The sequence below is a fragment of the Lagopus leucura genome, unplaced genomic scaffold (genome assembly GCF_019238085.1).
Source record: "Lagopus leucura isolate 7727_CA_CO unplaced genomic scaffold, USGS_WTPT01 Super-Scaffold_100001, whole genome shotgun sequence".
Taxonomy (NCBI): Eukaryota; Metazoa; Chordata; class Aves; order Galliformes; family Phasianidae; genus Lagopus; species Lagopus leucura.
Window position 1 is genome coordinate 699,893 of NW_024962262.1, and position 18,033 is coordinate 717,925.

At 37.6% G+C, this 18,033-nt stretch overlaps 1 protein-coding gene across 3 annotated transcripts in view; it reads left to right on the forward strand.

The window, feature by feature from the left end:
- Positions 1-17,402, forward strand: part of ATM (ATM serine/threonine kinase) — a 59,727-nt gene extending 42,325 nt beyond the window's left edge. For 2 of the 3 annotated variants that reach the window (XM_042867104.1, XM_042867106.1), the window contains 19 exons: positions 126-245; positions 1,137-1,371; positions 2,645-2,812; positions 3,910-4,029; positions 4,955-5,172; positions 5,874-6,081; positions 7,014-7,127; positions 7,528-7,686; positions 8,751-8,889; positions 9,264-9,346; positions 10,645-10,785; positions 11,370-11,486; positions 12,668-12,817; positions 13,678-13,843; positions 14,840-14,926; positions 15,018-15,132; positions 15,338-15,401; positions 16,046-16,182; positions 16,310-17,402. In XM_042867104.1, the coding sequence (XP_042723038.1) occupies positions 126-245; positions 1,137-1,371; positions 2,645-2,812; positions 3,910-4,029; positions 4,955-5,172; positions 5,874-6,081; positions 7,014-7,127; positions 7,528-7,686; positions 8,751-8,889; positions 9,264-9,346; positions 10,645-10,785; positions 11,370-11,486; positions 12,668-12,817; positions 13,678-13,843; positions 14,840-14,926; positions 15,018-15,132; positions 15,338-15,401; positions 16,046-16,182; positions 16,310-16,493 (2,725 nt within the window). In that variant the 3' untranslated portion in view covers positions 16,494-17,402. The remainder of the gene's footprint in view (positions 1-125; positions 246-1,136; positions 1,372-2,644; positions 2,813-3,909; positions 4,030-4,954; positions 5,173-5,873; positions 6,082-7,013; positions 7,128-7,527; positions 7,687-8,750; positions 8,890-9,263; positions 9,347-10,644; positions 10,786-11,369; positions 11,487-12,667; positions 12,818-13,677; positions 13,844-14,839; positions 14,927-15,017; positions 15,133-15,337; positions 15,402-16,045; positions 16,183-16,309) is intronic. The other variant, XM_042867105.1, reaches the window with a different exon arrangement.
- Positions 17,403-18,033: the final 631 nt, after the last annotated feature.

The following is an 18,033-nucleotide window of genomic DNA, read 5'->3' on the forward strand; positions in this document are numbered from 1 at the left end:
TTATATTTGCTGTTTAATTTCTGTTCACTGCATGGAAATTATGTCATGGTTATTTGGAATTCTTTGTAGATATTGAAAACTTACCAATTTTAAAAAATATTGCTATTTCTCTGTTACATCCATAGGGTGAATGAAGTGGAAGAGCTGTGCAAAGGCAGTCTCGAGTCTGTGTATACATTATATCCAAGTCTTTGCAGATTACAGCTCATTGGAGAGCTGGAAAATATAGGTCTGCTATTTTCCAGGTATCTTTAAAGCATTGTTTTGTACTGCTTTTTCAGTTTTCTGAATTTTGATAATTAGATCTAGTACACAGCTTAAAATAACCTTACCAAATTTTATTCCTAAACTTTTCACACTCCACCTTAAAAAGTTATGGATGTTAGCTTAAGAATGGGAGCACAAATACAGATATTTTCTGTTTCCAGACTGAAATTTTTTTGTGGTCTAGTTTTAGCTGTTTGGTACTGTGCCAATATTGTATTGTAATCAGTTTTCTTTCCTTTGTTTTGAGTTCCCTGGTGCACCTCAGGGCAGCAGCCGGCCTCCTAATTTCTTGTCTGCTGAAATAACTGAATATTCTCTCCCTGGGATTCTATTGAAAATTGCTTCAATCTGAACCACTTTTGTCATGAACCAGTATTGCAATCAGCATTCTAGATACTTAACGTTGCTTTTTGATAGGGCCAATTAATATCACACTTTCTTCTGTCGTAGTTGTATCAGTTTGGTTGTTTTACAGGCGTTCTCCTGTGAGTTAGTGTGTCAGGATTACTAAGAACCTTTGTATTTGCACTTAATGAACTTAGAAAATCGTACGTACAATGAAAACCTATACTGCTACAGTGCCACAGAATTTGAATTTATTCTTATTTTAATCAGTATGTGACCTGTAGAGCAAAATGGGAGTTCTTCAAGTAGTCCAGTGACTGTGTGCATGTGATTCACTTTGCTGATGGTTTTCAAAACAATTTCATCAACATTGTTTACAATGGGATTCTCTGGGCTGTTTCTTGGTTTTGAACTGTAGATTGTGAAGTGCCTCTCTAGTTTACTGTTGTTACTTGTCTTGCATCTCACAAATATTCAGAACAAGAATTAATAACAGGTCTTTTCCATTTTGGTAATGACTGCAGACCTGCTACAACTCAGCAACTGAATGATATTTATTTGAAATGGCAGAGACAGTCCCAGCTTCTTGAGGACAGTGACTTCCATTTCCAGGAACCTGTCATGGCTCTGCGCACTGTAATTTTGGAGATCTTGCTTGAAAAGGAGCATGAAAGTGCCAAAAGAGAATGTATTAAAGACATTCTCACCAAACATCTCATGGAGCTCTCTAAATTGGCAAGAACTGCTAATAATACCCAGGTAACAAATTCCAGGAAAAGTTAGTGATGGATGTGTAGTTTTCCAGTTTGTAAAATAACTTGATTTTTCAACAGCATTAAACTGTATTCTAAGTTTTTTCAATGAATTGACTTTTTGGAGACTTAAAATATGTAGAACTTATTCAGTGTATTTATTGGCATATTTTTTAACTTTTGCTCACAGCCATAAGCCACTTGCTGAAGAAGATAATATTAAAATGAAATTTTTATCAAAGAATTTTCCTATGACTCTATTACTTTTCTTTTGTAGAGTTTTCTGTATCCATTTTTTCACTTGCACAATATTGTTCTGGTTTTCCACATTAAGACTGCTGAAAGAAGTCTATTGCTTCTGTTTCTATAGTGTTATCTTTGAGGATTTATATCCTGGCAGCACCATTGTACTGTGTGAAATATCTCTGTGAATGGCCTAGTGGGATTTGCAGTAATGGTTTCTGCAGCTGCTCATGCTGAAAACTCTGGCTCATTCTAGCTAATGCATCTGGAATAGTAACTCAGCCATAACTTATAGAGCATCCCTATCCTTGAATGTAGGAAATTTCTGTAGGAAATAGTTCCAGCTAAATGTATAACCTGTGAAGATGATTTACTAGTATGAGGAAGTACATTAAAATTTGCTTTCAGAACGTTTCTTGATCTTTCAGTGAATAATGAATTAGTAGAAGTCTTTGACTTCATAAAATAGAGCAGTTTACTCAGTGCCTCTAGAATTGTTTGGGAAATTACCTTCTTAATGTTTTTTAAAATCTCTTGCCTACCCAGCTACTGACACTATGCTGAGGAGTGTCCTGTATGAGCCTAAATAGGAGTTCATGTTTTTTACTTTGGTTTTTAATTATAGAAAAAAAAATATATTAAAATTGAGGTGTTATATCTGGGGAGGTTTAAAAGGTTCTGACATGCTGAGCCAGTGTGTTTCTGAAAACACTGCCATTCCAATCTTTTCAGTGCTGTAGGTCATGTATAAGTTTGGGGACATACTTTTGGGCCTTTCAAGCTGTGTGACGTTTAAAAGGTTCACGTTGATATTTCATGTGGGGGTTTGTGAAGTTCAATTCTGTTCTTGTTGCAAATTGGGATTTTGTTCAAGTCTGTGGAAAGATTGCTTCATCTCTTTCATCGAAACGTATACTTAGCATTAGATAGACAGAATATGCTGCACATACAGAACAAATTAAGATGAAGTGTAGAAGCAAAACAAAAATCCATGTATTTGACTTAAAGAATTGTTGATTAACTGTTTTTTTTCCCAGCTTCCAGAAAGAGCTATGTTTCAGATCAAACAACACAACCCCACACAATATGGAGTTTCTGAATGGCAGCTAGAAGAAGCTCAGGTTTTCTGGGCTAAAAAGGAAGAGAGCCTTGCACTGAATATTCTGAAAGAGTTGATAAAAAAATTAGATGCAAATTGGTTTCAGGTATGTGCTGTGTAATGTGAGATCTAAAGGAAATTAACTTATTTAAAATCCTATCTGTGGTTTTCTCTTGGAATAAAATAAAAAGGCCATCTGCAATATTATAAAATGTTCTTTTCAGTCTCAGGATGTGTGAAAGCAAAATAAAATCTGTACTAGCAAATTGTAACAAGGGATTTCAGAGGGAATCCATTGGAGTGGCAAGTGTCAGAATTCATAGTTCAACTTCCAGAGCCACCACTGTGAGATTTATAGCTATTTAAATTCAGATATCAATTAATATCAATTTCCCTTGATTAAAGCAAATTATCATGTTTTGTACAATGCTGTCTGATAGAAGTGTATCTTCTTGTTCTGTGCCAGTTATTAAATGCAATAATGTCCAAGCAAAACTGTTTAAGTATATTATGTTGGGAATACTGTACATCTTCTGTTACAGGACAGAGATTTCATCCTTTGTTTTATCCTTTGTCCTTATTGTGTGGATATATAGTCTGTGATATTCATCACCTTGTTATGGTCAGTGTTGTCACCTCATGCAGGTAGTCTTTAATATGTGTCCTATACACATATTTTGGAAACTTGTCCTGCTGTAGAATTCAAGCTGAGCTTACAATCTGCAGGGAATTCCATTGGAAATCTACTCCATCATCTTTTCAGAGCACTTTTTAACCAATTTTCCACACACATGTCTGCCTGAAAAATGTAACGATCACATATAGTTATCACAATACCTGATCCTTCCTACGTTGTGCACAGTGATTGTTCAAATTAAATGGGTATTTTAGAAATAACTGTTCTGGAAACAGTTCTGAATTTATTTTGTTTTTGTTCATTTTCATTATTATTGCTGTGCTTTTCATTGTTCAATTTGCCAGATATTTTAAAGTATGTACTGTTCTTATGTGATTCAAATTATTGACTACTATGTATGTGGCGAGTAAGTGGCAATGTGGATGCATTGCATGTAGTAGACCTAAGTGACTGAATTATGTTTAGAGGAGTTAAAAGCTTTATAAATTGCCTACCTAATATGTCAGTGTTTTTTCATTTGATGCCTTGTTTTCTTTTTTTTTCTCCCCAAATTTGCTTTTGTAAAGGTGGAGAATGATCCTCACCTGAAATTGATGTATACAGAGTGTCTGAGGCTATGTGGGACCTGGTTAGCAGAAACATGTTTGGAAAACCCTACGGTCATCATGCAGAAATACTTAGAGAAGGTGCATTCAGTCTTTGAAATGCTCAGTCTTTGGGATAAATGCTGTTGTAGAATATTTTGTTACAGTGTCAAGTACATTTTACAATTCAACCTTTATTTTTGAGGGGTCAAAACTACAGTTTCTTAGTTTTAAAAAAAAAAAAAAAACAAACAAACCTTATAGTTTCAGATAGCATTATGTAACGTTGTAATCATATGAAGTATTCACAATATGGTTTTTAGAATTTACAGTGAAATATCTATTAGTATTGTCTTAGAAGTGATAATGACTTATAATGTTTGCCTTTTTCCTTCCACCCCATTCTCATCTTTTCACCTTCAGGGGCTGATCATTGGCTTGGTCATATGTACTGTATGGGGATTGTATTTGTAGCAGTTTCATCCCAGGTGCTGGAAAATCTTGCACTCATGCTTCGAAGTACAGACACCTAAAAAAAATCTTAGCCACAGCAGAAATGTTTTTGTTAATGTGTCTAATTTGCCCACTTTTCTTTATTTCTAATCTGTGAAAACTGTATGTAGCTGCTTTTCTCTTTCACTTTCTACATTGTTTCATCACTCTGGTAATTTGTATCAGTGCCTTTCACATACAATTCCCTTCCTTTTTTGCCCTTTTTGACTATTTTTCTATTTTTTCTTACCATGTCTTGATACAAGGTTGTAAAACTTTATGCCTAGCTACTCTAAAAATAGGTTGTATTACAAAAGTAGCCTGATAGATTTTATTTTGTATTTATATATATTCATCAGAGGCATCCTTAAGTAACACAATTAGTTCAGACAAGCAAGTAGCCCTGCTTGAACCCTGCTTGAAGGATTTGGTAAGATGACCTCCAGGAGTCCCTTCCATTCTGTTGTAGTAGTTTGGTCAGGTATTGTCCAGTAGCCAACTATCAGCCTTACCGTTATTGTAACTTCACTTTTAGGCTGTGGAAATTGCTGCAAGCCACCACGGAGACAACAGTGATGAACTGAAGAAAGGAAAGACAAAGGCTTTCCTGTCTTTGGCTCGTTTCTCTGATAATCAGTACCAGAGAATTGAGAATTACATGAAATCCTCAGAGTTTGAAAATAAGCAGGCATTACTGAAGAAGGCCAAGGAGGAGGTTGGCCTCCTGAGGGAGCGTAGAGTTCAGACCAATAGGTGAGCATTCAAACTGAGAGGTGGTTACTACAGGTTTCATCTTTACTAGTTCTCTGTCTGTCTGAGCAAGTGGTACAGCATGGCTCTCATCTCTACAGCAATGGCTGAATCCGTAATCCTCGTTACCTCTAGTTACTGAACTGGGCTTGGACATTGTCTAGGAAAGTTCTGGTTGGTGTGGGCCAAAACTAAGCCAAGGAGCTTTGCAACAGTTCAAAAGTACAAATGATCATGAGCCAGAATTCATTTATTCCCCATCTGACAGAGTAAAAATAAGTGAGTTTGACATTTTTTTCCTATCAAACATTTGGTGAAAGTTTAGAATTCATCTTAATGTAGAACTATTAAAAGAATAAGTGAGAGCAGTTGCAAGCAGGTGGTGAAATCTGAACTTCAACAGTTGGAAAGTGAAGTTCTTACACAAATGATTTGTACTGGATATTCACATTTATACCAAGATTGAGATTAAATCATTAAAAGAGAAAAGACAGTAAGTATTTACTTAGAGTGATGGCTTTGTTTGGAGATGCACCACAGGAATAGCTTCCACCATTTCATTTCATAGATGTTTATTTCATTGTGCTTGTACATATGAAACAAGTTAAAAAAAAAATGGAATTGGTAAGCAGCAGAACTAGGGACAGCCCAGTCAGTTAATTGAGAAGTAATTTCTTGTTTAAAAATAATGTGTTTTCACATAGATATACAGTGAAGGTTCAGAGAGAGCTTGAGCTGGATGAATGTGCCATCCATGCCCTAACTGAGGATCGTCAGCGTTTCTTGTGTAAAGCAGTGGAGAACTACATCAGCTGCTTGCTCAGTGGAGAGGAACATGACATGTGGATCTTCCGACTGTGTTCCCTATGGCTTGAAAATTCTGGAGTTGACAGAGTCAATGAGATGATGAAGGTACGTCTCCTGCTGTTTTTCCTGAGGATGCTTTTACGTTCATTATCCATCTTTCTTCTGCTCCTGTTTCTAGAAGATGAATTGTGCTGTGCTGTATGCTTTTCTTTGTATTTCCTTACCTTTTTCATCAAGACCTGCCTTTTCTGGTCATTATTGCTCATCAGTGAGTTGCTTATCAGTGACAGCTGTCATTCTCACTGCATTTTAATTTTATTTCAATTTAATGCAGCATTTAAAGTTGACATGTCTGTAGGATGAAATGTATTCGTGATCCTTCACTGTTTCCAGTGTTGCTCTTTACATTCCTTGTATACTACGATTGTCTTTCTTCATCATCTGTGAGTATGTTGTTCTAGAGATATGTATTGTACACTCTTCTGCGTGAAAGGATGTTCTTTTAGGCTCTCTGTAAAACACAGTAACCAAGGATTATTAAGGTTTTCATTCTCTGGTTCTGTAATTTCTGCAGTGATGCAGGATGTCTTTTCATTCTTAAATGAATGATCTGAATTTGTAACAGGTCTGTGGAATTTGTTGCTTCATTTTGTCTTATAATTAACTTTGGAGAATAGTAAGTTTTCCTTTAGTTGTACTTCTAACACCCAGTTATTTATTGTCTTAAGCTAGATTGTAAGGTTTTTTTTTGTTGTTGTCTTTGTTTTTTAATTAGTGAATCTAGATTTGAGGGTATTCTGAATTAATGTGTCTAAGCTCTGCTCTAATAGAACAGCAAGAACTGTTTGTCACCAAGGCCTAGGAACATGAACCAAGGTGCTGTGATGCTCGCTGGATTGCCATTTGGTCACACAGCAATGATTACTCTTTAAATATAACAAACAAAACCAGGATGTCTCCCCCTTCCCTGGTATTTTATGATTATGATACTTTTTGGTGTTTAATGCAACTTTTTAACTGAATTTTCTCCACTACAGAAAAATGCAGAGAAAATCCCTTCTTACAAGTTTTTGCCTCTGATGTACCAGCTGGCTGCTCGAATGGGAACCAAGATGATGGGAGGTCTAGGATTTCATGAAGTTCTGAATAATGTAATTCATCGTTTTTGTTTCTGAAGATACTTTGATAGATGTAGTGGTACATTCTCCTAAACAATATGCATCTTCCTTTGTGCAGTCATAGTCCAATGAGTTATGGACATGATAAGTGCTGATTGAAATGAGTGATGCATGGAGGGATCAAGGAGGGAGAAGATTGGGATTTTTACATTGTTACATCGTTGGTTTTGTTGTTGTATAAAACTAGTCCTATGCAGATACAGAAATGCATTATGAATGTATTACCATTGTGGAGGTAATGTCTAAGTGATTCCTATTCTTTATTTCTCATGGAGAGTGTTAGAAGCTTAAAAAACTAATGCTGTTAATTAATTAATTTTTCTTTCTCCCGTACACTTTTCAATAATGGAATCTTCTTGTTTTTCCCTGACAGCTGATGTCCAGGATTTCACTGGATCACCCACATCACACTTTGTTTATAATACTGGCCTTGGCAAATGCTAACAAAGATGAACTCCTGACAAAAACAGATGCAAAAAGAATAAATAAGTTGATTAAAAATGCACCAAAAGAAATTTCACAACTTGATGTGGTAACTGTGAAAAATTCTATTAATCACATTCAGTCTTGTAATAAATATCTCTGTTATTTGTTTTAATGAATATTTTGTTGTAGAGCTCAGCAGCTGACTTTTGTTAAGAAAATTTGAGAGGAAAAAAGGTTTTTTTTGTTTTTTGTGACAGTAGAACTTTCTTTGTGTATGCAGTGATTACTACTGTTGAAATAGGCTATTACTAAAGCTGAATAAAGCAAGGTTAACATTTCCTGCAATAAATAACCCCCAGTTATAGCATAGCATTTTGTGATAAATGTCCTTTACTTGTTATTTAAGTAGGGGCTTGAGTATATCTGTTGTTGAAAGTTGATACTGAAAGGAGCCTTAAGTAGTAACATCTATTCAAAGTGTTCAACCTTATGTAGAGTGCTTTTGTTTCTTTATATGATGTTAATGTTAAAAGCCATGGTGATATGTAATGCTGAACTGCAGCTTCATAATAATTTTGTGATTACTTAATTTTTATTGGTACCTGCCTGTGGAACCAACTCATGTCTGGATTAATGCCCTTTTTCTCCCTCTTCACTGTAACAATTGTTTGTCATTACCCTCCTACCCCTCTCCTGATACAAATTTTCACCACATTTGTATGTGGCTGTTTTTTCTTTGGTTATCCCACCATTCGGAGTAGGCCTGTTCTAAACTGAACTAAGTCTGACAACATTAGGTACAGAAGGGACACGTGGTCATATTTCTTCCCTCGTATTCAGGCTTCTACTTCATTTGGGAGTAAGCAATGGAAGCAGGAATATGAGGAAAGAACATCCAAAACCACCTTGTCCCTTTTTTTCTGAAGAATTTTTGTTGTTTTCTTGCACTCTGACTGGACAGACTTGCTCCATTTCTGCCCACAGTAATATTCAATTTTTCTCTTTATCTGAGCTCATATCAACAGAGCTGTCAGTTACTGCAGTTTTCTATGTTTTCATACAATGGATCTGAAGTGTACTTAAGTAACTGCTTGCTATTATGCATCTTTAGTTGAACCAAGTGTCATTTGCAATATCTGATTTTTATACTTTTCTGTTTTTATATTTAAGGACCGAATGGAGGCAGCTAGAAATATAATCAACATCATAAGAAAAAGGAGAGCTCACATGGTTAGAGATGTAGAAGCGCTTTGTGATGCTTACATCACGTTAGCAAATGTAGATGCTACTCCATGGAAAGCCCAAAGAGGTAAGTCATGAAAAAATGATTTGATGGTTTTCATTTTCAATAGTGAAGATATGTGTTACACATGTTTTTCAGCAACAAAAAAAATCTAGATACTGATACTTTGTTAAAGGAGGTAGTGTGCTAACATTTTGCCCTGCTTTTTTTAAATGTAGAATTTAGCTTGGATTAAAGGTTGTAGGCATTGCTTACACTGTAAGATTTGGACTTTGTGAGTATTAAGCTCCAGAAAACTCCAGTTGTGCTGTGGTCATCTTCATCAGCTCAGAACAGAAGTATGCAGTGGGATTTTGGGTCCCGAAAGCAGTGTAAACTGCTTTTCATAAATGTGTGTTTATAATTCTAAGTATAAAGGTATGAATTCCATTTAATTACAGGAGGAATAAGTATTCCAGCTGACCAGCCAATTATTAAACTGAAGAACCTGGAGGATGTTGTTGTTCCTACCATGGAAATTAAGGTGATTGCAATTGAAATAATTATATGCTACAATATTGTATCTTAGGATTACCTTCAAGTTTTTATGACAGTCAGACTGCGTATCTCTTTATCACATTCTGGAGATCTTTACAGGTCAGTTTACCTGGATTACTTCCCTGTGAGGTGGGAGATGCCAGCTGAGATCCTTCTCATTAGAAGGCCCTTAGAAGACCTTGACCCAAAGTTCTTAGCTTTACTAGATAGGGGTTTCTTTTATGAAAATGATTTTGTCACTGGTTAGTCTTTGATCATCTAAAGGGGTGAAGAGATCCCTAAACCACAGAGAAGATCTGGGAATCTGAATCTCTTATTTTGTAGGTGCTAGCTCAGAGTTTTAGGGCAGCATTCAATGTTCAGAAAGGTGTGAGGTGTAATAGGTCTGCCTCTTCTACTGTTCCTAAGGGACTAGTTTATGTGCTTTAGCATTCAGTAATGGTGAATGATCCATTCTCCTTAGCATAAATAGGTGGATGTACTGGCACTTATCCTTAGGTGTCCAAACATGTGGGCATATTTCCTTTACCCAGGAAGCCTAGCAGTTTCAGGAGTATGTAATTGCTTTTTGAGCCAGCCATCTAAAATTTAAATTTTGAAGCTGAACTTCCCTGTGTTGAAGTCCCCCTGGCTGTGTCTATACAGCTGAACAGATAGGCAAGGGAACTGTTTTAGGCTCTTTGACTTCAGAGGCATGAAACTGCCACTCACACTAAGTCACACTTGTTTGTAGGGCCCTCTTGGTCCCACGTGTTGCTCATCTGTACGGTAAAATTGTTATTTTCTTCATTTTTATTCTTCCCCTGTTCAAATGATTTGAAATAATAGGAGCTCTGTAATGTAAACAACTTTTCTTACAGCTAACTGAGTAGGATTGCTTTGTGGCACAAGGAAATGTAGGGTGGTTGAAGAGACAGGTCACAGATATGGACAGTTTGAGAATCATAGATGAGGCCCATTTGCAGCCCAGTGTAAGGTGAATGTCCTCCGACCACACATGAATAATTTCTGGCAGAATGCTTGTTGGCACAAGATGAAGTTGTGTCATTGTTTGTTGAGAAGTCTACAGCCCCACATCCCCTCTACCAGTGAGGCGAGCAAGCAGGAACTGCTCTCATGCCTTTGCTCAGTATATTTTTGTAGCTTTTAAGGGTATTATCATTGTAAATGACAGAACACTTACAATAATATTTAAAATGTGGTTTGCAAACATCTCATTAATGTTTTCTCTGAGGCAAATGCAGGTATTATTTCTATTGATGTTAAGCCAATTTATAATTTCAGGTGGATCCCACAGGAAGATATGAAAATTTGGTGACAGTAAGGTCTTTTAAGCCAGAATTTCACTTAGCAGGAGGTCTGAATCTGCCAAAAATAATCAATTGTATAGGATCAGATGGTAAAGAAAGAAGGCAGCTGGTGAAGGTAGGCTCTGTCTGTTGTAGTGGCAATTTTTAAATTGTTGGATCATTTTTCTCTGGTATCACTTTGTGTGCCATAAGCAAACTTTACACAGTTCAGTTTTCCCTGTTCAATGATGCTTTAGTAAAGGAAATCACAAAATACCTTGTAACATTCAATATTTTTGTAAATATCACCTACCTATCTGAACAGTTTCTCAGTGAACTCAGTTGGTTTCTGCCTGGCCCCGATGCCTTGTAAACATTCAGGAGCTGCTGTGAGAATTCTGATTGGCAGTTCAAAGTTGGATAATCATAAAAGTTTTAAGGAGAGATGGGAGTCTCCAGGCATGCATTGTATTCTCACAATAGCAGTACCAACTGATGCTCTCTGTCTGCATGTCAGATTGCTACAAACAGAGAACAAGGCAACTTCTGTAAAAAAATAAAACAAAAGGGTACCTTAAGGTACGTAGGTTGTTTGAAACCTTAATTGAGTAGCATTTGTGAAAAGAAAAAGGCAGCTTGTCAAGTTAATGATATTCTGAGTGGCAGAACAGGAAGTTGGATGCTGGAAAAAGTGCTTTTTTTTTCCTATTTATGCAAAAGGGCCGTGATGATCTGAGGCAAGATGCTGTTATGCAGCAGGTTTTCCAGATGTGTAACGCATTGCTCCAGCAGAACACTGAAACGCGGAAGAGAAAATTAACCATCCGAAGATACAAGGTAACCCTGGGCAACTGCTGCAGCAGAGAAAAAATACTGCTGATACATGATAAGGCGTATTGTCTCCTCTTTTTGACCCTAGGATAATATAAAACTGTATTTATTTGTATGTTGTGAAAACTGGCCCTGTGCCTTAAAGCGGGGAATGAATTTATTATCACAGACCATTTTTTTCCAACCCTTAAAAAGCTGCTGCTCACTGTATATAGAGATGCTGTTCAAAGCTTTCTTTGTATGAACTTATGACTGAAATTAAGTCATTTGTAGCCTTTGAATTGTAAGTTATTAAACATGAGCATACAAGTTCTTTAATGAATTCTTGTTAACTTTAGTTGTGCAGTGTTCCTTGCAGTAGAATCCAGAAATTCTGTCTGGAATCTGTTCCTGCAGGATTTGAATTGCAGATCTGTTTCTGTTGGAATTGAGAATGGCAAAAAATTCTAAGTGTAAATGCAGAAAGAGCATTTCAACAGAAATTTTCTTCTCCTTTTCCTTTTTTGTATGTTGGGGATTACAGCAATAGCTGTGGAGGTGAGCCCTGAGTAAGTACTCTAAAAGTTGAATGAAGTTCTTGTCTTTGACAAGTGAGAATTGTGCATTCCAGAATCTCTAAGGAAAGGTATCTGAAGTGCCAGCGTAGTCCAAGAGTTCATAGGTGGAGTTTGATGCACATTTTAAAATAATTTTCAATAAAGATGTGTGGTTTTACATGTTTAAAAAGGAACAGGAACAGAGAGGAAGAAAGGTGGGATTGTATAATGAGATGAAGAGACTTCCATAAGGAAAGAAAACCGAAGAGAACAGGCCAGAGGTGTTTCTCTGAGGCCAGCAGACTGTTGGTTCTCAAAGCCCATTCTGTGTTCTAGAACACTGGTCCAAACAGGGAAACTGGGCAGAATAATTAAGTTGTACTGAAGTATGTAGTAGAGGGTTCTCTGGGCTAAGGAAAAAATGTGCAGGTATTTGCTAGAAAAGCTTGGTGTTCATTTTTTATATTACTTTTTTATATTACCTGTGTATTAAGATCATATGTTGTGGTCTGCTGTACGGTTTGGTTTTGTGTATCTTTAAACAAATGCAAATATCCATCCACCCTGCTCTGCAGGATGCATGGTTGTGGAGACGTGTGTGTGAGTGTGTGTTTAACTCTGCCCCATGCAGCACTGGTTTTGTCTGTGCAGGTAGTTCCCCTTTCTCAGAGGAGCGGTGTGCTCGAGTGGTGCACAGGAACGACCCCCATTGGGGAGTTCCTTGTGAACGCTGACAAGGGAGCCCACAAGAGATACAGGCCTCACGATTACTCCGGTTTGCAGTGCCAGAAGATAATGATGGTGAGTCAAAATAAGTAAAGAAAAATCCTCTGCCATTCCAAGAGGGTTCCTTTATGCTTTTGACGTGTAATAACGAATGTGACCTGTGGCATGGTTCAAATAGATCTTCAGACTGTTCTGAATGCAGCTTGGGAAGAATTATTGCAAAATCAAAATTGCTGAATGAACTCCTGTTGTAAGAAAGAACTGAATATGACTGAATCTCCAAGAACTGTACTGTGAGAGTGGTGAGGTGCTGGAACAGGCTGCCCAGAGACACTGTGGATGCCCCATCCCTGGAGGTGTTCAGGGCCAGGTTGGATGGGGCCCTGGGCAGCCTGGTCTAGTATTAAATGGGGAGGTTGGTGGTCCTGCATGTGGGGCAACAGGGGTTGGAGATTCATGATCCTTGAGGTCCCTTCCAACCCCTGTGCCATTCTGTGATTCTGTGAAGAAGTGAAATGTTTTCTAGAATGTAAATATATTGGAATTTCAAAATAATCATTGCAGAGACCCATGAGATTCAATATGAAGTTACCCTGAATTAGCTGATAGTCACCATGTTTCTCATTGCATTGAGAAATACTTTATTTTTAGGAATAAAGCAAAATACCTGAGTACAAGAATATGATTTTAAAATGAAGTTTGGATGAATTACTGTCTTAATTGCCATAAGACAGCATTAAAAGGTCCAGCTCCTTAATTGCTCAGTAAAGCAGACAGCTGGGTGTATTAACACTTGCTGTTAAAAGACATTCATTCACAGCTCAGAGAAGGGGGTGGGAACAGCGTTTGAGGGGTGGGGAAAAGGGTAAAGAAAAGGAACATATTTCCTTCCAAATCAATCGATCACACAGAAAACATTGTTTGTGTGTTTAAAGGATGCACAAAAGAAACATTCTGAAGAGAAATACAACATCTTCATGAAGGTCTGTGACAATTTTCAACCTGTGTTTCGTTATTTCTGCATGGAAAAATTCCGGGACCCAGCTGTGTGGTTTGAGAAGCGATTGGCGTACACTCGCAGCGTGGCTACATCTTCTATAGGTATCACACTGATCTATTAACGTGGCTTTTTAGATTGTGGAAGGAGAAAGTTTTACCACTTTGGAGGTAATGACATTTCTGGTCTTGTCACGTGTCAGAAAAGGAGAGTTGGAGGGGGCAAAAATGCCAGCAAGAGCACTGGCACTATTTTTCTAACTAAAGCTGCTGATTCTTCCCCCCTCTCCTCTTTCTTTTTTTGTTTTATAGAGTATTTATGTGTTTAGGTTCAGGTCCTTTTTAAACAATAATTCTATTGTTGTGCTTTAAGGGTTTTTTCACTTCATCTGTATCCTAAAATGTCTTAATATTTTAATTTCCTTGTAGTGCTGTCATTAGGAGTGACTGAAACGCTGATTTCAAATCTGGCATTCTTCTTTGATTTCTCTGTCTCCATAAGGAAGTATATGTACAGAAGTTCTGCAATACTTCTGGGTGACTCAGTTCAGTATTGAATCTCTGGAATATATTTGTTAGCATATTGCATACGTTGCAATATACCCTGCTTTAGATATTAGCATATTGCTTGTACATTTAAGGGAGATTTAAATCAGATACCTGGGGAACTGAGAGGACAGTGAGGCACTGGCGCAGCTGCTCAGAGAGCTGTGGGTGCCCCATTCCTGGAGGTGCTCAAGGCCAAGTAGGATGGGGCCCTGGGCAGCCTCAGCTGGTGCCTGATTTAGTGATTGGAAAACCTGCCTGCAGGAGGGGACCTAGAAGATTTCTGAGGTCTCTTCCAGTCCAAGGCGTTCTATGAATCAATGAAACACTCTCTTTTTTTGCTGAAAAATTAAGTAAATCTACAGTTTAACAGAATTTAAATGACAGAATTTTGTAGGAATTTTGTGAAGTGCATTTGCTCTTTAGTGGAACATGGGGGAAGAATTAGTGTCAATTTGTTTACATGTGTTAAAGTGATTCTAATAGTGTTTAGTAAAATCTTCCCTGGTTTTTATGGTGTGTACTTAGGGTTTCAAACTTGCCTTTTTCTTTCAGTTGGCTACATCCTTGGACTTGGAGACAGACATGTTCAGAATATCCTGATAGATGAACAAACTGCAGAACTGGTGCATATAGATTTGGGTAAGTGGAAAGATAAGAGAATCCTTATTTTTCTTTTTGTAGCTTTGTTTTGTCTTTTTTTTTTTTAACGTATATTTGATCTTTATTTTAGGAGTTGCTTTTGAGCAAGGTAAAATCCTTCCCACACCAGAGACTGTTCCATTTAGATTAACCAGGGACATTGTGGATGGAATGGGCATTACTGGAGTAGAAGGAGTCTTCAGAAGGTGAGTGGTCTTGTATTGCACCACTGTGTGGTCACAAGAAGGCAGCAGAGTAGTTCAGGCACTCTGGTTGTTTTATGTTAAGTAGTCCGAGTGCTTGAGGGGAGACCTAGATTTCTATTGATGATACCCAAATCTAAGTGCTGCTCTCTAAATCACGCACTGTTATTGATGTAACTGTTAAATAATACAGTAAAATATTTTCTAGATGCTGTGAGAAAACAATGGCTGTCATGAGAAACTCTCAGGAAGCTTTGCTGACTATTGTGGAGGTAACTGTTTTCTTCCAAGAGCAAACTGCCACAGTATCTTCAATCTCTGGTCTTTGAACAGATTACTGTACCAAACGTGTTTTTTGTTTGTTTTCTTGAATTTAGACTTAGTATGGTTGGTCAGATTTCTTAATTCATGCTGATTCAGTAAAATCAAGCCCATGCTAATCTGCATTTTCTTTGGGGACTGTTTCAGATAAACAGATTTCCCTCTCCTGTATCTAAAATACCTGTGACTGTCTTCTAGCCACAGAGCTGTGTTCTTTGCACGAGTGCTGCTAACAGAAGTAGATACTCTTTGCATAAGTCACAAAGAAAAGAATTAAACCCTTAAGCAGCCTATACTGTGCACCAAAAATTAATGATGATATTTAGTGCTTAGAAAAATATGAAAAAAGAAGACCTTTTTGTTGTTACGATGGGACTGAATGTCAAAACTGAGTCGAGTATGAAGAACTTGGCATGATTAGATGTGGTTTTATTACTGCATTGTCTGCTAAGCAATTTTTTCCCCTCCCCCCAGTAAGTCAGTATGGATATTATAGTTAGCATGAGCGTCAACTGAATGTTTCCCTTCCTTCTAGGGCACTGAACTAGACGTAATTAACAGCTGAAATTAAAGTGAATGCTTGTTTATGACGTAGGTGCTGCTCTATGATCCCCTTTTTGACTGGACCATGAACCCTTTGAAAGCTTTATATCTGCAGCAGAGACCAGAGGACGAGGCTGACATGAGCTCTACTCTCGGTGCTGATCCACGAGCATGTAAAAGGAAAGCCAGGTGCCAGATTTACTTTTCTTTTTGATCTGCCAACTGCACTGTTGCTGTGCTTTACAGTTCTATAGATCAGCATTGCTCGTTCTGTTCAGGATCCGTGTCTAATGCTGGTTTCCCTTTTTTCTGCCAGCAGTGATGACCAGAGCTTTAACAAGGTGGCTGAGCGCGTTCTGATGAGACTTCAGGAGAAGCTGAAGGGCGTTGAAGAGGGAACGGTGCTCAGCGTGGGAGGGCAGGTGAACCTGCTGATACAGCAGGCCATGGACCCTAAAAACCTGAGCCGCCTCTTTCCTGGCTGGAAACCCTGGGTGTGACTTGGAAGGATCCAGTGTGTTTTTGGAAGAGACTATTTTTCAGCAGCAAATGTCTTAGCATTTCAGATTTCTATTTGCATATTAAACATTGGATCAGGTGAACTGTAAATGTTTATATGTATCAGTATTAGGTGGATGGCTTTGGGTGGTTTTTTTCATTAACTTGTTATCAAGAAAACATTTTCTTCCTCCACTTATGTTTGCAATACAGCCTAAAAGCAAGCAGTGCTTTGCTGTTTTCTGTAGCTTGCAGGGACTTTGCTCATACATAATGTTCTTAAAGCCTGAGGATCATCACTTGTCTAACTGATCGATATTGAGTTTTGCAGGTAATAATGTGGCATAGTAACATGGCTGTGCAGAACGGACAATCTGAAAAGCAGGCGTGATGAAATAAGTGACTGGAGTACATTTCAGGAGTGAGGGGAGGGGAACGTACATTAAAGATAATGCCACAGTGGTAGTTGGCAGAAGTGCAACTGAAAACAGGAGAACTTCCTGTTTAACAAGCTGGAAATTCAGGATATTTTTCTTAGCTTAGTTAAATGGGATATGACCCTTGAGCCAAGTGTAATACTGCTGCTTTTTTCCTGGTGGAATTATGCTTGTATTTTATTTTTATAAATCACTTGTTTTCTATTTTGCTATAGTGTTACTATAATACTGTAAAATATATGTGTATATATATTTGTTTTTGTAACTAACTCTTGTGATAAAAGAGACTGGCTCTACACTGGTGTACAAGATGTCCCTCTGAGACAGTCATTCTGTATCTGGAGTACCTTCAGGAACACTGATGTTATGTTTTGAGTACAAAAAGCAATAGTAGTTGTACTCATTTTTACAGACAACATTGCTGCTTCTGAAATAAAAAGAAATAAAAAGGCTCATCAGTGCATACTGATAACAGAAGAATCTCCTCAAACAGCAATCTCGTTCATACATCTAATAAAGTTTTCCAAATCATCCCTATGTTTAAAACCATGGACAGAGTACTCTCACATTCTCCTACTTTACACTTGGCACGTTTTTACAGCAGCATAGGCAACGAACTTCTGGTCTAATCTACATTTCACTGAATTGTGTTTCCTCACAATTTTGACGCTGTGTCTTTGTTTTATATGTTAATGTTAACAGAGTGAGAGGAATCCTTTGTTTTCATGATGCTGACATAAAGCTGTGTTGATCCTTGGAACCAAAAGTGCCCTGTGCCTTTCACTGAGCAGTGACGGCGCTCTGCTGGGTGCAGCTGTTTGCTCTCTGGAAATGGAACTTAGGAAAAGACTGAATAACAAACGCTTGGACAGTTTTTACTGTTAAGCAGGGATTAAAGAAAATCCAGTCCTGTTTCCTGAAGTTTCTTTCTCATGCTTCTGACAGAGGAAGTTCTTTGGCTTTTTTATCTTTTAATAAGTGAAATACACTCTCACCGATTGAAATGAATGTTGCATGAAAGTGTTTGGCAGATCCTGTCCTTCCTTCATGAGTTACAGATGCTCCACTTGAAAGGGAATACTTTCATCTTGCTGGGCTGCAATTT